This window comes from Corvus hawaiiensis, chromosome 5, assembly GCF_020740725.1.
Source record: "Corvus hawaiiensis isolate bCorHaw1 chromosome 5, bCorHaw1.pri.cur, whole genome shotgun sequence".
Classification (NCBI taxonomy): domain Eukaryota; kingdom Metazoa; phylum Chordata; class Aves; order Passeriformes; family Corvidae; genus Corvus; species Corvus hawaiiensis.
In genome coordinates, this window is record NC_063217.1 from 46,477,701 (window position 1) to 46,501,689 (window position 23,989).

Sequence of the window (23,989 nt, forward strand, 5' to 3'; positions counted from 1 at the left end):
TGTGTATGTATAAAGATGGAAAAAACTACAACACACACTTTAGTATAATGCTATGGGAAAAATCCCAAAATAAGTAGGATATTACAAAGACTTCTTAAACAAAGTTTTATTTATAAAGTTTGATCACATAAGAAAACCAAGCAGTGAACAAACACTGAGTAGTGTTTGTTTATTGCAGAACCTGTAACTTACAGGGAACTTCTTGACCCTCTGAACAAGAGATTTCCCACTGCTCTGCTGCTTATTCATACAAAGAAGAGCTTTCCCCTCTCTCCATAAAAGCCATTGCATCAGGATGCAGTCCATTCAAGCAAGAGTCTGCAGCAGCAGTATTTTCTCATTAATGCAGAACCTATGCAAGACCACCATGAGATTTTCCCCACAGCGTGAGACCTGGCGCTCCATGGCCAGGCGGAAGTCTTCCTTCACTCCTTTAGTTATACCCCGGGTAACTGTGTGGTGCCTTAAGCCATGAAGGAAAAAGAGACAGACAAAATCAAATCATGGTTATCTAGTGAACTCCAGTCATTTAAAAGGTACTGCATGTCACTTACTATATATTTACAGCCCATAGCTGAGTTTATATAATGAGAGTAAAAGAGCCTGTGCTATGCTATTTTTAAAAAATCATGTGTTCAGTAGCTTACAAGTCTTTCAACAGTTAGAAGCTGCATAAAAGTCTATGTTCTCACTGCTTTGACTATGACTGCTGAAGGGGGAAATAATATCACTCTTTTGGATAACAAGAAAATCTATTCTCTTAACCCAGCAAGTACAGAGTTCTCCTTGCTTGGGGAAAGAATTTTTTTTTTCCTCTCTACCTTTGCTGCCCAGGCCACTTCTTCCCTGTAATCATTTCTATAAATGGCTGGGGTTGAAAGAAGAGTGAAAAGATGAACTTGCATTCTCTGGAGCACAGATGCCACCCTAAAGAGCAGAGGGCATCTTCTACCAATATCAAAGTGCAGGAAGGAGCTTTATAATCCTGTGGGCACTGATAACGCTGTGACTAATGAAAGGCACAGTAAACCCTTCACAAAACCCAGATCAAGCCAGGCTGTGAGTCTGCATCAGTAGAAGCCAACTCTTATGAAGATACTAGACACGAGGTAAGGGGTTACATTTATTCTGAGCACAAGTGCAGGACTTATTTTCAAACAGAACAAAGGTCCAACTGAGCAAGCTAAAGCTGGGGAAACTTACGGGATATTGCCCTGTTAAAGGCCGTTTTTGTGAACAGTTCTTTGTCCTCATGCTGGCCTCGACACCTACATCTTTTCTTTAAAACAATGTTCTGCAGCACCAAAGCACTTTACTTGCACTGGTCCAGAACTGGCTAAGTAAGATCAAGATTTTGTAACATCTACCTGCAAGCCCTACTTGGGAAGGGGAGAAAAAGATATGCCCTGAAATGAGAGCCTTAACACTACTGAAGGAACCAGCATGAATTCATTTAGAGAGAAAAGCATAATGCTAATGCTGAGACAAGTCCTGAGTCATGGGTAAGAAGGGAAGAGCTGGCCTGAACCCAGCAAGCTCACTGAAAGACAGAAAGAAATTAAAAAATAAAGGGTGAGGGCATCTGTGCCAGTCCAGAGATGCTGGAAACAAGAAAGGGAAACATCTCAGAATTACCCTCACCAACAATACCACCCAACTTTCATGTAAATAAAGAAGTCTGGCATTTGAGAAGAGACTTCTCTGCCAAAACAGTAGAGACCTTTGCAACACATGGAAAAGGCAAAGAGGAGACTAGCCCTGGAGCCTCCTGGGCAATTCCTGGGTGAACTAAGTGAAGCAAACCTGCACTGAAAACCCTCCAGCATATTCAGAGGTTATGGGCTAAGTCCTGTTACCAGTCTTTATTGTCTTAAACATTGCTGGCAGCCAAGTGCTATGGTCAGTTACAGCCTAATGGAGAATATGCAACCTACAGCTACTGAGCGAGCCAACAGCACTTTGGAAGATGTGTCTTATATTATGACTGGAAAACACAAAACAGAATTCAGAACAACCTAAATGAAGAAAAGTTGCTACAAATGGATCCAGGAACCAGGATCTTGAAAATAAAGGGTTATGCTCTTGCTAATATATGACTGAACATCAGTAAAACTTTGGAGGATTTCTAAGTTATTGTTTAAATTCAATAGCAATTACTAAATTGAAAGGACACGGATACTGGCAACTTATGGGAAAAAGAAAAATAAATGTTATAATAGAACAACATGGTTTGCCAGGCAATGTAGGCACAAATGAAGAAATTAAAAAAAAGATAAATATTGAGTAACAAATTGCTGAAAACCATGGGCAGTAAAACATGTTGACAAAACACAGCACACTATGAGCGGGGTTTTTCCACTTGGTACCTGTCAGCAGTCTGTATGCTGGGCTGTAGCACAGGTATGAATTCCTGCTGCAGTAACCCCATGGGAGGGCTAGAAGTCCTTTAAGAAACAGCAAATAGCAGCATTCAAACACCCACACACCAACTCCACCTCTGGTGCAAAACAACTCTCCAAAAAAAGGAGTAACAAAAACCTAGGGCGAGCTCACACAGCAGTATGACCACCGAGCAGCCAAAGGGGTGCAGGACTCCAACAGCATCAAACATGCACATATCCCCAGATTTCATTGCAAGGCTGTTCTACACTTGTGGTCTAACTATTACACATATTTTTGGACAGTTACACCAAGAGAAAGGACAGCATCAAGTGCAAAACCAATACACAGTTGTAATACGATGAACTGTCACAGCTCTTCCAAGGAAGCACATTAGTCAGAAAAGATTTAATCAGAGGAGCACTGCAGATATCACAGCTTCCCTCCAGAGCTGGCAAGAGCATGTCAGCAAACTGGGAGAGCCCACAGCTTGGAGTTAAGGGGTTTGCTGCTGAGCCCAAGCCGAGTGCATGCACAGCGGGTATCGGCCAGGTTGAGTACATGGCGGTGTTCGTTAAAGGTTGCCCAAGTATCTTTTCATTAGCCCACAGATGGCCTTTTCCACCTTTACAAATCCTAACTGCATACAAAAACAGCTGTTAGAGCATGGCACAATGCCAGAGCACAACTGCCCACTCAGAGCAACCTCCTATTTATGACCAGGGCCACATGAACTAACCACCAAAAGCTGTCTCAGGTGAAAAACACTTTGTCTTCTCCGGGAAGTTAAATTCTTATCTCTGTGTGCTATCTAGAATAAGTTAATAACCTAACAGGTCCAGCCTGGAGCAACACCACACCTAAGAAGAAGAGAAAGGAGAAATTTGATATATAGGAGACAGGTCTAGTTTCTTAATCTAAGTCTCTTATAATGTCACTTAAGTCTTATTAGGCACCCAAGTAGTGAGTGCACCACTGACCCCCAGAAATGCTACGAAGGGAGCAGAGAAGCAAAACTCGCACTTAGATTCCTGAAGTACTCAGTTAGGTGCCTACCTTCAGATGTCACAGGTGGGCATTTGGGTTAGTATCCAGAGTTTTTTAATAGATATGGATGGAGAGCTATGCTTATAAGAGTCAAATAAAGATGGGACATTTAACACTCTAATACAGCTACAATAATCTGAAATAAAATAGCCACAAAAATTACTCAATTAAATGAGATAATTTTTCAAGAGTTCTTGGCATGAGTAAGTCCAGTAGTTGCAAAAATGGACACGGGAAACGGAAAATACACAGGACCAGCAGGATGGTTTTGGCCCCAGAGTGGCAGATGTTTGCAAAAGGGATTCTGTGCAATTGTGTCTTCACTACTGTTTGCAAGATCTGCAGTTAGAACTAAGCATACCCATGTGCACAGAGTAAAAATTACACTTTCAAGATACTTTGTTTCACTTCAAACCAACCTTCTCTGTCCCCAGAGAATGTGATGGGAATATGACTAAAAGGAAGGGCACAGCTTTCAGATCAAGTTTACGCAATTTGGTAGGCTACGATTAGATTAACTAGAGTAAGATTTATCAAAAAGAGGAGCAAGATATTAAGTAGCAATTTCCTGCATATTGCTCTTTTCCTCTTTAGCCTCACCAGCTAACACTGCCCCTACTGACATGTATATAAGATAAACTGTGAAACTTGGCTTGTCCAGAAGGGAGTTCAAAGGCACTTAGTGGTGCTGGATTCAAAGCTCATTGAACAAATCTTGTTAACACCACAAACAGAATGAGTTGGCTGTACCACCAGTTAAAACCAAAACCATGGACCTTCTCATTCCCACAGTGGATGCAAGCAAAGGGAAAGGTTACAAACTGTATATATATTTTGCAGAACCCAACTATAAGTCTGCAGACTACCAAGGTCTTACTTCATCTTTTGAAAAATCACACTACAGTTTGCTTTACTGAGTTCAGAAAAATGAGTGTAATTTCCTGTGAAGTATAAGGTACTTAGAAAAAAGTACTGGAAGAAGAATGTGGAATTCACTTGGGGAGAAAATGCCCTGTAAGTCATCAAACAAAAAGCAGTCCTTATAAAAGACATATAATATCTGAAATACATTTCCCATCCATTAAGATGCAGGACTGCTACACTTATGGTGACGAAAGATCAGACAAAGGAACAACTGCTTTATCTTTGACCTGTTGTGGCAAACTCTGAGTCTTTCTGAGCATGAATGAACAGCATCTGAGCTGCGTCTGCTAATTCATGGGAGGATGGTGCAGCAGCTCATCCAACCAGAACTGGTGATAGCTCTGAAAGATGTAAGCAGTCTGCAGATACTGAGCCTACCAACCATTGTCCCAGGAAACAGGGCTACACTTGCACACTCTATCAAAAACCCCAGCTGGGGGAGACTGTGAGCTAACCAGGTCAACACTGTTGGGGTGACACCATCCCTGGGCCTCACAGCCAGTCCAGCTAAAAAAATATCCGTGGTACCAGGGGAGTAGACATCATATCTGATCAGTGGCCTACACCCTGAACTATCCCTTCCATCAGCTCTCTGATGAAGTGCTTCCAGCCCTACACAGCCACATAAAAGACACTGTACACAGCTTTTCCAGCTGGACAGAATATTTGACTGTTTTGGCTCAGTAAGCACAAGGAAATGGACCTGTCTTCTACAAGCCCTTCCATCATTCAGGAAACATCACTGATCAAAAGGAGGTCAAAGAGAGATTCTGTCCTGCTACAAACACTTCTTGCTACCTCCTTGCTGACTGGGGGGGTCAGAACAGAAAGTAACCGCTGCCACACCAATCAAACGGAGCCAAGAGAAACAGCGCTGAACTGTTGCAATGAAATGGAGACAGCAGGTAAGAAGTTACCAGATGGAGTCTTCAGTGCTAAGCCCTCTTGCTGGCAAAGCTTATTACTTAACACCATATGTGGTGCAGCATGCCCTGAAGCTTGTTTTCATACAGCTGGTTACAAGCAGTGAGATATGGCAAGGATAAGAGTTTGAAAATCTAGAGCTCAAAAGAGAAAATTCTCCATCACATAATTAAGCATTTGAATTTCTACTTTTCCTTTAATTACACCTAGTATCTCATTTTTGTGTTGGTTACCTTGAAATTTGGAAAATCTATTTACTATTTAAAATTTGGATCCCCTTGTCTGATGTTAGGCTCCCATTTCGAAAACTTCAGCCCATTTCTAGTTAGTGAATAGCCAGAATACACTGACCTAAAGTGGAATTTCAACAAGCTTTAAGCAGTCCCCCTCTTAGGAAGGAAAATATTACAGGTTCTCATAAACAAAGAGGATATTTCAAAATATTCTGCCACTAAAACCCTGCAGCAGATAGTTTACTTGTTCAAGACTGAACAAGTAAAAAACACCTAGAAAATTAATCCAAATTATTAATTTACTTCAGGATCTCGTAATAAGCTAAGCAGAATAAGATGACCTGCTAGTTCTAACATAAAGGTTACTGGAGTGTAGCTGGAGTGCAGTTTAACTTATATTTTATACCAAAGTTTTTCATCATTCAGTGGTCTTTCATAATTTTGTTTTTCTGCTCAACATTACTCTTCAGCAAAATTAGTCCAAACACCTTGCACACATGCCTAATTATTTGAAGAATTCCTCCAAAGTGCAAGGGTCTGTTTGAAAGAGCACAACTGTAATCACTTTAATATCAATCACTCTAAAGCGAATGCCACACTCAGAAATAAAGTCCTGTAAAAGCAGGATTTTAAAACTGAAGAACCCCCAAAAAGAACACACAGATCAGCAGGAGACTCAGAAAAAGAAACTCACGGCCTTGTTTGAACTCCTTAAATTTAAGCTCAAAGACACGACAAACTATCCAGAAGATAACATGAAAGCAAAGACAACCAGAACATACTCCCTTTTTTTTTTTGGCCAAAGAAAACAGTAAATGCTTTTTTATCCTTACTTGATCAACATTGCTTGATTTGGCAGCAGTTCCAGATGAATTTTCCCTCCTTCCTGTGTTCTTAAATAAGCAAATTCCTCCAACATATCAATATCTGAAGAAAACGTTAAAGATTTGAGTAGGGAAACAATGATAGAGAACATTCTTTCTTAGCCTCACATCTGAAGCCACATTGCTGAAAGGAGAGTCAAACTGAAAAGCTATTGAAGTACCTCATTATTAAAAGTGATAGAGAAGATCACAGCATGTATTCCTAATCCTCCAAAAACAGATGAGAAATGGCTTTTTAAAGTGAAGAACACATCCGTTAGTTTCTTTTCTTTGTTTCTTCATATGGAGACAGAGGTAAAGAAAATTGACCTCAAAATTCCATGGGTTTCACTTCCTTCTCCTGCACTGCAGGTTATGAAAGCAGTGCAAACTGATGCTGGACCTGAAGCAAGTGCCACCACGGTAGCACATATCACACTTTTTGTTTTCTCTTTTGATCCCTTACTTAGCTGCTTGTTGGGTTTTTTTTCCTTTCCTTTAACACCAGAGCTTATTTAGTTGCCTCGGACAGGAGTTAGACCCCCTTGCTTCCTGAGGCCCATGGCTGCATGTAAATTTAGGTTAAACATTAAACTGTCCATTTGTGTGTATGCTGATCAAAATTGATGTCAGGTATCTGAATAGATAAATCAGACATGCTTTGCATGGACTTTGACATAGCTCATTATCTTACTCAACCCAAACATGTTACCCACAGAAAGCATTTCACAAACAAGAGCCAAAATCATTCAACCCTGAAGCACAGGTAGGTAGTGCTTTGTCTTTTTTGTTACCAGCTTTGTATATAATGCCCTGTACTTCTTAATGAAGAGATTTCTGTCACTTGCATAAGCAGCCTGAGCTGCTGCTGTTGTTCTGAATGGAAGTGCAATGGCAGTGTACTTAAGGGTAGTCTCTAGTGCCAGGGCAGGTGACAGGAGGCATACTTACAGTCCATTGTATATTGCAGCCTACCACAAGAGGCTTTCATGGTATGAAAATAAATACAGAATATGATTCAGGGAAAGAGCTGCTGTTGAAACTAACAGCTTTTTCAACACTACAGCACAGGATGTGAAAGACATTGTTGTTCAGAGAAAGGATACTTGTGACATAGTTGAAAAAATTCTCATACTGGAAGTTTCCTTGCTGGCAGATTTTGTTGATGGCTTTCAGGAACAAGTTCTCACCCCTTGGCCACTCATGCTGAAGCAGAACAACTACGTGGCCCAGCGCCATATCATCTCTGCTGTCTGTGAAAGCTCTGAGCTTCAGGGAAAAGAATTACATTCAGACAATCAGGAAATACATGTTGCTTTCAAAAACATACAGGATTCATCTCACCTACATCTGTGCAAACACAGACATTCTTTAGAAGTATATATTAAAGCAGAATGAAATACGCTTCTAAAGTAGGTTGGAAATTTCCAGCTAAAATACCAAATCCTCTCCACTGACCTGTAAGAGAAGTCTGAATAGAGACAAATATTTTGACATCTGTTCTATCTTCTCTGCTCAAAACTAAAACAAACAGAGGAAAAAAAAAGAGAAAACAAACCCTCCTCCATCAAGACTCCACTCTCCTCTCCAAAAAAAGACCCTCCACCAACCATTTAGGTAAGAAGGACTGAGGCACAGCCCTTCAGTCACAGCACTGGGATACAGCCATGCAGCTTCAGGATACACAAACTAGGCCTTAAAGACAAGAAAGTTCCAATTGATCCTATCTTACCTTGAAACAAGCTAACAACAGATGAAGGCAGTAAGGCATGATAGCTCTACTGGTACATGGCCAAAGCTTCAAATCAGACCCTGCAACAGAACAGTTCTTTAAGGGTCTCACGACAGGTAAGTTGAAAGAAATTGAAATGGAGCAAAACAAATCCAAAATTGTCACATCTCAGGTAGGGAGGAAAGCTCTGAATGTAAATTATGAATGACCCAAAACGGGAAGTTAAACATTAAAATTTTTTTCTTCATTTCTCTTTTCCTGTGATAGGACTTTGCCACCAATATACTTTAATAGGTACCAGCAAGAAAACCACAATACAAAACCAAGAGGGAATAAAAAACTTCCTCCCTTTTTGTAATACAAAATGAGAATAATTACATACTCAACCAGAACACATGAACTAAAATTCAGCTGACACTGAGTTTAGGGTAATAGCAACGCCATACCTTTCCTGAATTTAGACTTGACTTTAGGTTGCTCCTCTTGTACTTTACCTCCTTCTTGTATTGGAAGTAAAATACAGCACATGAGGTCAAGCACTTTTTCGCATGTTTGCTATAAAAAGAAGGGACATGATAATGCTATATTTAAATTAAAGTTCTTAAAAATTCAGGTATGTTAATAATGATTAAAAATTTCAGACATTACAAAAGAAAAAAAAACAATCACAAAACTCTCTGCTAGAACTTGAGTTGACTTAATACACAGTATAGTCTGGCTAAGCAAAAAGTCTTAGCTGTCACTAAACAATCTCTGAGAGCCTACAAACATCATTTTAATTGAGAAAAAATATGTATTGGCATTCTTCAAGAGGGTAAGATCAATATAACTGCAATCAAAAATTATTTTGTCTTGAAGGATTAAGTTTTCAAACGAATTCTTAGAATAGTTTTGTAAAATTTGTTCTGTTCATGGTAAAAATAGAAAGGAAGATGGCAATCTGACAGCATGAAGGAAAGTCAATGAATTTTTAATGCTGTTTCCTAGTAAGAGGTCTGTGGGGATATATGATCACATTTCCAGTGAAAAAGTACTGTAGTGGAAGGGACAAAAGCACTTGTCCAGTAGTACTAGCATGACGTTAGATCCTAAGAGACAGAGCCCTTATTGTCAGTGCTGACACTGACTGACCTCAGACCACCACGCACTCCTGCAATATGAGAAACACAAAACATGTATTGCAAAAGTAAAGCAAATTCAGCAGTCAGGCCAAACAATATTGTTCTGGTGTCTTTTATACTGTCAGTTAATAACTAACTCTCTTCTAAGATGATCACAGAAGTTTACTTTTTCTTTCCCCTGCGACATGAAGCCTGTACCTAAAAGAATTTCCCCTCAATTTAAAGAACTCATTCTGTAAAGTTAAGGAATTCAAATTAAGGTTACATTTACAGACAACCCAAACACTTGTAGCCATGAAAAATCATAATGCCCAAATCTTAACTATCAAGCAGACTATACATATATATATAAAGAGTTGCTAACGACAGTCAGTTAATGTGGCAGGAAGTACAATTCTCCCTTTGAAGCACGGATTTTTCAGTAGACTCTGGCTTATGTTCAATATCCTGCTGAAAGTAGACTAACAGGAAAATTCTAAGGCAAAAGGGAAATGGGAACCACAGGGTCAGCTGATGAAGGCCCAGTGTCCGGAATGCTGTACGTACCCGATATTCTCCGAGGGCAAAGTGGCACGATGCTAACTGGATTAGTGCTCTCTGATTTTCTAAAGATCCTTGTCCTGTAATTTGCTGGGGAGAATGAGAGCCCTGAAGAGCTGCCAAATGATGTAGGCTGCTAATTGCTTTTTTGTACTGCCCCTTTGAAAAAGAATATAAAAAAACACTGTTAGGGTCTTTTCTATACAATAGGTAGAGAGATAGAAAAAAATTCCCTTACAGGAACCTTTCAAAACAGAGTGTGTCCAAGTAACAAGCCTTCAAAACTTTAATCTAGACTAATACTCTCCAGTGATGGGTTGTGTAAAAGACTGTGGAACAATCACTTGCAAGGCAGTCAGATGACAAACAGATCACAAAATTCTGCTTTAAAAAGTCAGTTTACAAAATCATATTTGTAACTGAATCAAATAATTATATTCTTGAGTTAATCGTTACTTTATCTAGACTAATAAAGTTTGAAATATCTCTTGTTCAGGCACAAGTAGAGGCAAAAATAAAAGACCCCCAAAGGAAAAATAAGGAACAAGCTTTCTTCTGTAGATGGTATTGAAGTGAGCACAGTCAGCCTAATTTTTGTGGAGAAGAACAGGTGTTAATTGAGACATGTTAAAACCTTTTTCTGTTTGAAAATTCTTTTCTCTGATTGTGTTCCAGTATAATGCACTGACAGACTAATAAAATGCACTTATCTTCCATAACACAATGTATATATCCACTGGTCAAAATGCCAACATAGATGTCTTTTCCATATGCCAAAACTAGCTGGACTCAAACAACAGCTATTGGGACAGGTATATCCAAACAGGGTACCTAGCTTGTGGTGCAAATGGTGTAGTTCCATCCCCAAAGGAGTCATACTTAAAGGCATAAAATCAGTAGACACTATAAGCAGTCAAACTGGCTAATCAGAATTACTATTTACTAGAAGGAAGTAAATTGCTGTTTACTAGAAGAAAGAGCAACACAATGGTGGTGTTTTTCCTAGTTTATACTGTATTTTTTTTACCTGGTAGATGATCATGTCTGTAAGAAAGATTCTTAACCAAAGCCAGGTCTCTGTCTTCCATGACAAACAAATTCTGGTGAACTCTGTGTTAAGCGGTTACAGAAGAAAAAGTAAAAGAGAATATGAAACATTTCACAGCTTTGGGTTAAAAATCAGTAATATATACAAAAAAGCTGAATTTAAAAATGGAAAAAATGGCACCAAAACAGTAAGAGTATGAAGTCCTTCACATATAGAATACTCTCTTCCTATACACTCATTTTTTGAGTACACTTCTCTTCACAGTGTCCAACAAACCTAAAAGCAGCTAGGTGGTACTGTTTGCCTGCTTTTTAGAAGAGGAATTTTTTTCAAGATTATCACACCAGATATCAGAAAGGGAGACACAGAAAAACACATGTTCTTAATCATGAACTAAAGCAGCCATTAGCAGTACATCCTCACTGAGCACTTTCAGCCCTACTGCTGGCCAACTGCTCCAAGAGAAGTGGGGGTGAATAAGCAAAGATGCATCAAGAATAAAATGCAATACAGGAACAAAATATTCAGAAACACAACAACTGATAAAGCTTCTTACTGGAACTTATATCAAAAATTCTCAGGACCCAAAGCAATTTCGATTTTAAGGATTCATAATGGCACAAATTCCATTTTAACAATAAAGAAATTATTTCTATGCAGAGTAATGAAATCTAAATGTAATTCTAAATGCAGTTACCTTACCTTTGTCAAGTGATTCCAGAGAATACAGCAGCTCCCAGCTCTCTCTTGCTAGTTTGAAACTCTCTAATACTTCAATGGAGTTTGCAAGATCAGCCTTGTTTACTGTAATGTGGCGACTTCTTGCCTTCCCAGAAGGATCCTCATCATCTGAGCTCTGCTTAGAAGTCAGTATAGAACAAAAAGATTAACTTCTTAATTTACACTTATTTCAAAGGACCCTAAAGCCACAGATGTTCCACTGAACACAAGACAATTATGTATGGAAGCGCCAAGGTCCTAGTTTAAGTGCCTGCAAGTGATTTTTCACTTGTTTTAAGATTAGTCCAATCTGGTTTGCTACCAAGAACTCAGTGGCACAGTGTGATGAGTAGTATCCCAACCAAATTTATTCTGTTAAACGTGGAGTACCACCACTGAGCTTCAGCCAGATTACCTGATTACTTCACCTGTTACATGCACACTTTACATTTTAGCACTCAGTTTAAGTCTACAGTGGCACAAGGCAAAAGCAATCCTTGTATGTGTGCTTCCACCAGCAGAGAAGTTCTATAAAACAGTGGTTCTCTACCCTTAAAGCAATAGATATATTGACAGTTCCAAGCATGAAAAGTCAATTACTTTGGAAGTTTACCTGTAGAACATCTGACTGCTGTCGCTACCTTTTTAAGAGCCTCTACTGAACTCCTTCAAGTTAACGCATTCACAGCAGTACTTATGTGTCTACATCAATTGCTGTAAAAATTGTTTTATTCTTGCTGGCTTTAGAAAAACATTGTTTGAAAACTGTGGTCATAGACAGCTAGTTCAGGGTAGCTCTAAAAATATGTCTTTTACATCTATGTCAAAACCACTGTTGTCTAAATTCCAGTAGCAATGCCATTCTTGTTATGAGTTAAAAAGCCTAGAAAAGTTACCATTGTTTTTTCTCTTCCTTCAGCAAGTTTCCTCTTTTTGTGGATATGTTTGTTACGATCAATATCTGTATCACCATAGATGTTGGGTACATCCTCAAGAAGAACCAGTGGAGTTTGGTTTGGAGCATTTGGACCTGGATTTAAAGATAAATTAATTCACAATTGCTCTAAACTGATATGAAAGGTCTTATGCCTACAGCATGCTGGGTTTTTTTTCATTCACAAGTAATGACTATAATGCTAGAGAAAACAATCTAAAATTAAGTCACTTAAATTGCTTAAACTGTGCTGGTAAAGCTATGGTTTCCTCAAAGCAGACATACAGTAAAAGTTAGAGTGCATTTATCAGACATCACCAGAGTTTGATTGAGAGCTTCAGAATATTTTTGAATCCCTTTCTTCTGGAGCAGTCACAAGACATACTCAGGCAGCAGGTGCTCTGTGATCAAGCATTATGTGCTTTTATATAAGTACAATTATTCAACAGATGAACGGCACAAATGGCTCTGAAGTTCACAGCCACAAATATGGCAAAGCACAGCAATATTCTCAAAACGTTTCTCACGAGAAACCAAAGCAATATGCTGACAGGCACTGACCCCACAAAGAAGTATGTGTATTTTATTACAAGATTTCCTTAGCAGGATCACTCAGTGTCAGCTTTGCCCCCACTGACTTCAGTAAACAGAATTAAACCCTTTAGTTGACTGCCAGAACTCATCTTCACTCCCCAAAGATAGAAAAGCCTCATTTTGAAACCCAGAAAATAATTTCTACTTCCACTGGTGTCACAGAACATCCAGTGGGATCTGGTACCTGTCATTTTAGACCCCAGTGCTTAAGTCTCATTAGACATAAAATAGGAACAATACTTCTTCATCTCAAACAACACTGATATGTGATTGCTACTGAAACAGCCTTCCTTCCAAAAATACTTTCTCCTTTTGCACAATCAAGTTGCATATAGATGTGCAAAGCTCAAAGAGAAATACAAAGGAAAGAGGAATTCTTTAATCTGTTTTCTGTTTCTGAAATCTCTGCCAGGTAAGCCAGTAGTGCGAACAAGTATTTTCAGTTTGTGCATTTCTTCTATTTGCTGAAAGATATGAAGCTAAGGCCTCATTCGTAACTGCGAAGAACTAATTTGAGAGTTTAGTAGAAGGACAATTCATTTCATCTCTTGACATAAAATAACTTCTATTAAGCTTTTCCCCTCTACTGAAAAGTGATGTGTAAGGAGTCCACTACAATAGAAGCTCCTTTTAGGAGAAACAGCCAACCTGCTCTGCTTAACAAATATAGGTCAATAAATACCACCACTGAAATGTCACCTGTGCACAGGCTACAACACATCGGAATCACCTCTCCTGTACCATCATGTATTCCACTGTGCTGGAATCTAACCTGTGTGAACTGAAAATAGAGCCAAGACATAATGCAGAAGATTCGTATCTGTTTCTCATGGATGCGAAGTACCACAACAGGGATGCTGGAAGAGTTTCACCACTAGAATCTCAAGAGCTGCCTAGTTCTAACACCTGAGAAGAAAAAAATGGATTTTTCTTTTACTCATACTGATTTAAATTAATGACAGCTAAGTGCCTTGCTTTCCAAACAAGTGTTCCCTTCCCAGCATCAGAAGTGCACTGTAGTCTTTACTCCAAAACCTCCGGTCCTGAAACAAAAGAAAATCCATTCTCACTCTTGACTGGGGCTGCAGACCTTCTCTTACAGTACTGAAAGTTACACAGCCATACAAAAAGCAGCACTGTGTTTTTCTGTCTGAGCTCTAGAACCTAAGCTTACAGAGTTTTTAACTGTTTTCTAGCACAGAGTGTTATAAATAAACGCCCAAAAGCATCAGCCCAAATAGCAACTCCTGCCAAGCCTGCAGGCAGCCCCAAAGTCATGAGAGGTGTGAACTGCCTCATTCATTTCTCAAGCCTCCAGCAAAGCAGATACAAATTATGTTAAGAAAAATGCATTGAAAAGTTCTCCCTAAAGAGGTTCCTTGCAAATCCACGAACATGAGAAGAGAGTCACAGATCTGATCCTCATAGATTAAGGAGGAGACAGCTCTATGACTATGCTTCTAAAACGTGTAGGATTCTACATTTCTACAGTAAGCCCTCCAAGGAGACAGAGGAAAAATTCTAATGATAGAAAAGATATGAAAGGCACTGAATACCACTAGACTTCAATGCTAAAGCAGAAATGAATAAAAGGTGTCTTGGAAATACTTTCCTGGTATCAGAAAATGACAGAAGGTACCATAAAAGCTGCACCAAAGGAACTGCACTCTGTGACCTCAGTATACATTCTTTTTCTGGTGGTTCACTCAGAAAACGTGAGCTTTGAAATACTCAACTGTACAATTTAGAAAGCAACATTTTCACTAGTTCTTTACTTCCTTTCTTCTTTAACTTGGAATCGAGCAGCTAAAACTGCATGCACACCTGAAGTATCCCCTGCCCCACCATAACTCTTCCTTCCTCTGGACAGGACAAAAAACTCGACTCATTAGTTAATTACTTCCTGTATTTGTTAAAGTGACTCTATGTTCTTTGCATACAAGTTGCCATGTCTTTTGTCCTCTGAGCTTAGCTATCTACTGACATTGTTCAGCTGATCACCCAACATTCTGTACAGTTAAAACCCATCATTTGTATTGACTACTTCCTTACTCAAATGATCATTTCCTCCAAGCAGAAAAATGTGTTGAAACTTATGATCACAACACAAAATTATAATTTTAACATGAATCAATAACTGTAGTGTTAGTAAGCACTAATTACCAATGGTGACAACTGTCATTGTTGCAAGGAATTTTGTATCACATTATTAAGCGTTGAAAATTCCTCTTTGTGATGCTGTTTATTTCAGTAAGTTCTAAACAAAATGGAGCTTCAAAAAAACTTTCCTCAGCTTCTGGCCCACTCCTGAAAAGCCCAGTCAATCCCAAAAGAAGCAACCCAAGGTGCTCCAAGCAATCTGGTATGTCCCATATGCAGATGTGAGTGGGTAGGAAAATGCACGGGTAACGCACATGTGTTAAACATTCAATTTACAAATTAATTACAAATTAGAAGTAATGTGCAAAACACACCTCAAAGATTATGCTTAAATAATATAAAGAAAGCCAAGTTGAAAGCTTCTGAATTTCAGGGTATCTTTTCCTATTCAGTTTTTATGTACTTAATTACAAATTTGTCGTGTTCCCAGTGCAAAAATATCTTCACTTATTTTCCTTTGACTGAAGGAAAACAGGAAAACGTCAGTTTCAAAGAAATATAATCAGAGGAGAAAATGAAACAAACATGATGCTCATGGAAGAGTAGGAATCAACCCTAGGGATGTTTCTCATAACATCTGGTCTGTTACTTTCCTCTTTGTTAGACAATCACCTGGTGCTGGCCAAGGTTGAAACCACAATGCTAAGTTAGATTGATCTTTGGTCTGATCCACTACACAGTTGTTATGAACCACTGTTGGTAAGATTAATGGCTTGAGAGAATTGTAACAAGTTATAATGATGACTTGTAAGATGACAGTTTCAAATGACTAATGAGAAAAGATCTTTCAGACATTAACAATGAAATCACAAAGAACTGATTACAGATGTTGAAACATTAGAAACTAACCTTGAAAGAGTGATGGCTGGATGTTGCTGACATACTGAAAAGCATTTTTAAAGAAGACCAACATCGTGGAATACACTACTTGATTCTTATATTTAATGTGGGCTTCACTATCGAAGTTGCTGATGTATCTGCAGAGATCTTTCATTCGATGCAAAATATCACCAAAACTTCTGAGGGGAAGAGAGACAAAAAGAATTCAAGGTGTTGCACGAACTTCACAACTAAAGGAAAGAATGCATAGTGAATATAAAAATCTCAATGTTTCTGCTGAGGATATCCCCCAGCCACAAGTCAATGGAGGCTGGGAACACATGCTAGTGAAATTTCACAAAACATTTACCATGTTTCTCTTTACAGAGGCACTTAGGGAAGCATACCCCACAGCACTATAGTGCTTATGCGTGACTTTCATCACCAAAAATTGATTTTAGAGACTAATTTGAAAGTGCTCTCTAGAGCCACATTTTTGTTTTACATTGTACAGTCTTGAAACAAAAGCTGCTGTGAACTTACACAAAATATTCTTGTGTTAAAATTGTTCTTCAATGAGAATTGTTCTTATTAAGAATTGAAAAGCCAAATTTTCCTTGAGGGGAAATACCCAGAAAAGTACCCCTTTCTTACCTTCTTCCCTTATCCATTTGCCACTCACACCTCATTCCCACCACAGACAGTATTTTAAATAGCCTCTCCCAAGGATCTATAATCTGGGATGATTTCTCTGTGAGACCATCTATTACGTATTTCTGAGAGCTGCGCTTGCTTGGAGACATAATATCAGAGGAATCTTGTGAACCTAGGAAAACCAGCACATTTCTCTCCTCATAAAGAAATCAAACAAACTGATTAATTTTCAAAAAGAAGACAAGTAAAAATTACATTGGAGCTTTCAGGGCAACTGTTCTTTACACAGAAGGCTAACAGGGCACAGCAGGCATTTCTGTCTCTTTGTACAAGAGAGCTGATAGGCTGGATAAGGACATCTTGGACATTTTGTCCCACCTCTCAGTACATATATTGAAGCATCACAAGCATCATGACTAAGTTGTTGAAGCACCACGAGGTATTTTGGAATCAAAGAACTAAGAAACATTAAACACTACTATTAATCCTTGTCTACAGGATACATTACATAAAAATAATGCATTTTTCATTTATGGACATCACTTCAGTGATACTAAGATACATTCTAAGTTCTAACTTTGTAAAAATATTCTTACCTTGATACTGACTTTCTGTCTGCGTAGATCTAGTTACGTAGTTAATATAAAATTCTGCTGCTTTATTCAGGTATTTATATAACAAGCTGGCAGGAAGTCGTACATCAGGGTTGTTAATTATCAGAGGAAGAACATCACAAACTAAAATAGAAAACAAACCAAAAAATCCTTTAGGTTTGTGGGGTGTTTTGTTCTGTTTGTCCTAGGTAAGGTTTCTCAATCAGCAGTGGAAGCCTTCATCTCTGGCTGACCATACACCACAAAGAACCTCACATGAATGGCTCTAATACCAATTTGTACCATATGCTCAGCCTGGACTAACATGGCCTGAGCCCCTTCTGACTAAGCAGTTTTCTAATCATAGTGTCATGAAAGAAGTTCACTGACCTCAGAACCTCGCCATACTAAAAAGTTGCATAGTAAAACAAGAACATTAATATCTTCTTACCAAATAATTTTCTAAAACAATTCACTGGAGATTCTTGGTCTTCAATACTTTCAGCATCTAATAACGTTTCTCCAAGGCCTACCTGTGTGAGCAGAGGTGAAAATCAAACACTGGACCAGTGGTTTTAGAAACTTTTTGAACTGCAATTCAATGAGGTTGAACAGTAATTCAGGGGATGGATGAGTAGCAATTCACTCTATGGCAACAGCATGTGCAAGTCTCCAAATTTTGAAACTATCCATACTAAATAGCAGGTGTAAAGCAATGCCAGAAGATAGCAAAACAAGACCAAGAAAAAACTGTGCAGGAAACTGTATCAGTAAAGACATGCACAAACAGGTGAAAGTGATATATGACTGATATTCTTTCATTTACAAGACAAAGGATTGTTTTATTTGCTTCCATTTGTTTTCTGCCTAAGTCCTTCCTGGTGGTAAGTTCAAGATACAGCAGTCTGAACTATTAGCCACAATTAAACATGAATAAAAAGACCCACCCTCTCACTAGTCAAAGGAAAGCACATTTCAGCAAAATCTCAAAAAACTGGGTGCCAGTATCCTGAATAGTTACTATGAACTTCTCTTCTCTTACCCCATGTTGCACCACAGTCTCTGGGAAACGCCGCAGAAGTAGAAGGAGCATTTCTGCCCTTTCTAATGTGTTAAAGCACTGCTCTGTTGCCTTCAGGAGCATTTCACACTGGACCCGACCAGGAAGGGTCTCAAATAATCCTTAAAAAACAGAAAATATTTGACTTGTTGTGTCTGAATTGTAAAGATGACTGACAAAACATAAATGCTGAATGAAAAGGGATTCCTTTATGCCTTTTTCTGCTTTTAATACACATACCTGAAAAAAAAAGTGTGTTTCTTTCAGAGAAGACCAAATAAATATTTATCTGTTTTTATCTGGGTGCAAGGAACTTGCATGGACAAGTAAGACTGCTAGTAAGTGGAATACTCAAAATCCTAATATTTAAGTGTTTGACATTTCAGGATGCTTTTTCAAAACTGTTAATTTATTTTTTTACTTACCTTCTACAATTAATACTTTCATTATTAAAATGTAGGGTTTTTTTCAGTTTAAACATCCAGTGAGACAGTAAAAAGAAACTCACATATTCTCCCTGTATGTTTTATGTATTCACTTTGAAAAATAAACACACCCCATGAAAAATCAAATGCTTTCTTAACTGGAATATCCTTAGAGCTTCTGAAGCACGTGTTCAAACAGCAGATTATAGTCTGTCAGGTGTAAATCCTGCTTGTAAAACTGCCTGTGGTTGCCAGCAGTGAATGACAAGTCCTTCTGGACACCATTCATTTTTATATCCCTCCCTACATAAATAAGAATTCACCCCATTTCAACAATCATTCACTGTTCTCTGCAATATGTGGGACGATGATTTTTAAGCCCCATTCCACCTATTCCCTATTCAATTGCTCTTCTATGTGCTTCCTGTTCTGGCAGAGTAAATCCACCCATATCAGAGACAAAGCAATGGGAATCAGCTTGTCATGTCCCTTTGTTTTTCCTAATTCTAACACACCAGATAAAGTCTCTAAGGCTGAATTGAGGAAAAAAACCAAACCCTGCAGTCCACAGGCAAAGTTAGACAAACTGACATTTACTTGCCAACTAGATAAATAATCAGAGTGCTTATCTTTAGGTTCCTTCAGGATAGAATCCTTACCTCTTAAAAACTGTGTCTGCTTGTCCTGGGAGTCATTCCTTAATGCGGATGTAATAACGCTGATCTCCCTCCATACAGCAGGTTGGTCTGGAAAATTCACAAACCTGTAATAAAGTTTGAGGCAAGGAATGTACAGTGATCTCAAAATCTGTCTCAAAGACAAAACCTTCCCATAAAAGTATGTGTTTGGGAAAAACAGAAAACCTTCCTTTTAATTAATTAGACCTTTTGTGCTTAATTTATCCACATGGATTTTCAAAAACACTCAGTTTATATTTTTGGAAATCCCAACATTTCTTTGTCCAGAGAAGGGCAGTGCAGCTAGTGAAGGGTCTGGAGCACAAGTCCTATGAGGAGTGGCTGAGGGAGCTGGGGGTGTTCAGCCTGGAGAAAAGGAGGCTCAGGGGTGACCTTATCACTCCCTACAGCTCCCTGAAAGTAGGGTGTAGGCAGGTGGGGGTTGGTCTCTTCTTCCAGGTAACCCATGACAGGACAAGAGGACGTGGTCTTTAGATGCACCAGGGGAGGTTTAGCTTGCACGTTAGGAGGAATTTCTTCACAGACAGGGTAATCAGACATTGGAATGGGCTGCCCAGGGAGGTGGTGGAGTCACCGTCCCTGGAGGTGTTTAAGGAAAGACGGGATGCGGCACTTGGTGCCATGGTCTGGTTGACACGGTGGTGTTTAGTCGTAGGCTGGACTCAGTCATCTCAGAGGTCTTTCCCAAACTTATTCTGTGAAAGGAGCACCTGGGATAAAGGTAGAGTTCCAGCTCTGGTTACTTACATGTCGTAGAGCAGCCTGCCTGCAGATGCTGTCCTTTCAGCATTCCTCTCAATAGTGTACATCTCATACTGCAGGATGCAAGAACAGAATATCAGCTTTCCCAAATACATTTATCAATCACATTAGTCCTTCCACTCTTAAAAACTGCCCTCAATTTGCCACAGCAGTCTGCGTAACAGAAAATTAAAGGACTGCAACATTTACTGGAGAAATTAGAAGGTGCATTTAGACTATCTAATCATACATTAATTTAGGCATAAAATTCTGCATCATAATATACTTAATATTAACATCGTTAACACAATTCCATATGATAATATACTTAACATTATTAATACTAACAACCTTCCAGTATCTGAAGGAGGCTGACAGAGAAGTCAGAGAGGGACTCTTCACCAGGAAATGACAGGACAAGTAGAAATGGGTACAAACTGAAAGAAGGGAACTTTAGATTGTATATTATTAAGACATTATCTAGTGTGAGAGCGGTGAGACACTGGAACAGGTTGCCCGGAGAAGCTGTGGATGCCCCATCCCTGGAAGTGTTCAAGGCCAGGTTGGATGGAGCTTGGAGCAACCTGGTCTAGTGGGAGGTGGCCCTGCCCATGGCAGGGGGGTTCGACTGGATGACCTTTAAGGTCCCTTCCAACCCTTAACATTCCATGGTGCTGTGAACACACTGGCTTAACTTTTACGCGAACTGACAGCTTGGAATTCGAAGAGTTCTTTGACCACGGTTTGTACCCAGTCAAATGCAATGCAAAGCCCCCAAGCTGCTCCAAAAGCCATAAGCAGGAGAGGTACTTTAAAGAGTACTAGCAAGGAGTTCCGTTTTGGTTTATAACCGCTAACTCCCCGCGGCCCCCAGTGGCCCCGCCCCTCCCGCCCCCATTGGCCAAGCCGCCTGTCAATCAGACAAGGCCAGCAGCGAGGCCGCGCGGGGGAGGGGCGCGGGGCACCGGTACCGAGCGTGTGCGACAGCGGCGGCGCTCACTTGTATGTTGAAGTCGGCGGGGTAGAGGCTCCGCGCCGTGATGAGCCAGGCCTTGGCCGCCCACAGGTCCCCCGGCACCAGCTCCCGGGCCCGCTTCACCAGGAACTCACAGTCCCCCTGCGCCGACATCTTGCACCCGGCCCGACCTGGCTCCGCCTCGGCCGCCGGGCGGCGCGCATGCGCTGCGGCGCGCCTTGAGCCCAGCTCGGCCGCACTTCCGCCCCACCGTGGCACGGCGTGCCGCCGAGGAGCGCGCGGGCTCGCCGCCATCTTGGAAGCGGGCAGGCAGGCGCCCGGTGCGCTGGGCCGGACCGAGGGAGATGAGTGATGTGAGCGGCAGGAGAGCACTGCCTTGCTAAAGCTGGTGGTGCTGCAAGTCGAAGCCCATTCTAAAAGTCCAAAGCACTGCTGCCTGGGCTAGTACTTCTCAAAAGTTCTTACAGTTCACTAACAAAGTCAATACTGGGAAATGCCGAGGCAAAGCAGGACCTTTCAGATGTGCACCTACCTTTCAGCAGCTTGGAACTGAGTCTTGCTTCTTACCATAAGTTTTTAGTGTTTGGTCGCTTGATTGCAAACGTAACCCTTTATGTTACTTAGTAGAAATTCTCTGTTTCTTTCGTTGTCACTTTCTTGTTTGCTCCTTTCAAGTAGGCTATTCCTTTCTGATGTTGCAACAGGCCTTACATACTTTGCACTTGAGGACTTCCACTGATCAAATCCATAAATCTACACATCTAAGATTTAGTGCAATAATCCCTTCAGCAAATAGTTCGAATATACTTGAAACCTCTGTTACAGATAAAAGACAAGGTCCTTGTTTTCCTGCTGAGGTGACTGTGGTGTATTTTTGCCTTGTTCTTTCTCAGTTAAGGCACAAGACCCACCTATCCACTCATTCTGCTGCAGGTGAAAACCTCTTCTTGCAGTGCTAGCCTGCCACAGATTTTCAGCTGTAAAGTCCCTGTGAGGATTGGGAATTTGGCTTCTCAAATCCTCTTCTCTATACTGTTATCAATTGCCCCTCTTTCCATGCTCTTTTGGTGGGAGTCTGACTTGATTTCGCTCTGTGGCCACAATGTTGGCTGTGCTTGGGGGGGAGTCGCTATGTGAACATCAGCAGATTTCAGCAAGAGGTGTGCTTGCAAAGGGGGCTGAGTCCAGGCTAACTTTGAATTGAGTCCTGTTTTGACTTCCTGCGGGTGCACTAACAAATACTAATTAGGGATCCTTGACAAATGATGTCAGTAACACCTATTGCTCAAGTGCCTTAGGGTATGCGGCTGACCCAGTCTGTCAGTAGGCAGAGGTGCACACTGGCTGCTGTGGGGCCCTGTTCATTGCCCTTTTTCTCAGGGCTCTCACCATACACTAGAGTCAGTTGTACTTGGAGGAAGCACAAAGTACATGATTGCTTTGCCATTCAGGGAGGTGACAAAGCCACAGCAGAAAGTCAGCTGTCCCTCATAAAACAGGTGCCTCCTCTTCTTCTCCTGCTCTTGCTATCAAACTACAAACTGCTGTAGGATGGCACAGGTCTTTAAAAATAGCTTCACAGCCCGTCAATCCCCTATAAGTGCAGCAATGTTCATCACTGGCTGGTGTGTAGGTCTACCCAGAGCTCTTGCCTATGCACCTGTGCAGATGTATACAGCCAAATTGGATTGAAAAATAATAATAATTTAACAGTTTTGCATAGTGGGGCTGAATATGGTAATAAAGTGGAGTTTGGAAACTGCCCAGCAAGAGCTGATGGGCTGGTTGGGGTTCCCCATATGCCAGGATGTTGCAGGAGTGAAATGGATGGCAGGGGATTACCAAAAGTTACTTTTGAAAATTAATGGATGTGTGAGGAGTCCCCTGAAAAAATGCTGGTGCAGAATCACCCCTAAAACATCAGCTAGGCAGAGAGATGGCATTTTTTTAACCTCTTTCACAAGGTGTCCTGAAAACAAGATGTTGCTGTATTTAATCCACTAGGCAAAGGGGAATACTTCCAGTAAATTAGAAACACCCTTTTATCTTTTTTTTTTTCTTGTGTGTGTGCCTTTGTGTTCTCTGGACACTGTTTTTTGGGGTTTGGGGTGTGTTTTTTTTAAATTTCTTTTAAAGCTGTAAATAATCTGGGTTTCTTTCAAAAGAAGAACTGCTGCTGAGATTTGTTGAATCCTTGCTTCTGCATTCCTAGTGCTTCATGTGTTTGCCAGTTCACTCAGCCCTTCCAGGCAAGGAGGAGTTGAGAGTCCAGTTTTGCATGATACAAACACCATAACTTGACAGAAGAGGTCTGAAGGAGACAGAGACAAAGGTAGTTGAGGCTTGGAAGAATTTAGACCTAAGAAGGGACTTATATTAAGTCAATATATATATTGACTGCCCAACCCCTGGACTTAGGAAGTAAAACTGTTTGCTTTGTGATCCTCTCATAGATACAAGACAGGCAGCAGGATCAGACTTGCAGGGGATTGGGGCAAATGATTCCACTGAGCAAGCAGGAAACACAACCAATGTTTCATTTGTAGATGGGAGGAAGAGGAATACTGTGGTTCTTCAGAATATGGGCACTGTGTCTGCAACAGGTGACATAGGACTAGTATTTGAAGGTGCTTGGAACATAAACTACGGTTTTTAGCCAGGCTGACTGTTTAGAGCCATTGCTGTACTAAACGTGAAGTACTGGTGTCCCAATGGCACTGCATGCTCATCTCCCATTCCAGGAGCCAAGCATGTAGGTGGTGGTGGGGTTGGGCTACGCCTGTCAGGGTCTGAAGCTTCCTCTC

The 23,989-nt window shown here is 40.3% G+C and overlaps 1 protein-coding gene across 5 annotated transcripts; it reads right to left on the reverse strand.

Annotated features, from left to right (window-relative positions):
* Positions 1–91: 91 nt before the first annotated feature.
* On the reverse strand, positions 92–21,370 carry INTS10 (integrator complex subunit 10). 5 transcript variants are annotated; one of them, XM_048302886.1, is made up of 18 exons: positions 21,210–21,370; positions 20,216–20,283; positions 19,430–19,533; positions 18,328–18,467; positions 17,737–17,818; positions 17,289–17,429; positions 16,693–16,864; positions 16,069–16,238; positions 12,428–12,561; positions 11,514–11,667; positions 10,791–10,873; positions 9,770–9,922; positions 8,549–8,657; positions 8,103–8,182; positions 7,477–7,639; positions 6,341–6,434; positions 2,367–2,444; positions 92–463 (listed from the first exon to the last, which is right to left on the reverse strand). In XM_048302886.1, exons 1-18 carry the CDS (start codon positions 21,336–21,338, stop codon positions 307–309), a joined length of 2,211 nt encoding a protein of 736 aa, XP_048158843.1. In that variant the 5' UTR covers positions 21,339–21,370; the 3' UTR covers positions 92–306. The 5 variants fall into 5 exon arrangements, with proteins under 5 accessions (XP_048158843.1, XP_048158842.1, XP_048158845.1 ...); XM_048302885.1 differs by having other exon boundaries at positions 11,514–11,670; XM_048302888.1 differs by lacking the exon at positions 2,367–2,444.
* Between the last annotated feature and the right edge of the window lie 2,619 nt (positions 21,371–23,989).

Bases quoted from the DNA above. Each gene is read 5' to 3' on its own strand.
- INTS10 (XM_048302885.1), bottom strand. From the start codon at position 21,338: ATGTCGGCGCAGGGGGACTGTGAGTTCCTGGTGAAGCGGGCCCGGGAG. The intron at 17,819-18,327 runs GTAAGAGAAGAG...CTGCTCACACAG, and splicing joins AGACTGTGGTGCAACATGGG to GTAGGCCTTGGAGAAACGTT. The intron at 6,435-7,476 runs GTATCCTTTCTC...CGTTTTCTTCAG, and splicing joins TTTTTTCAACTATGTCACAA to ATATTGATATGTTGGAGGAA.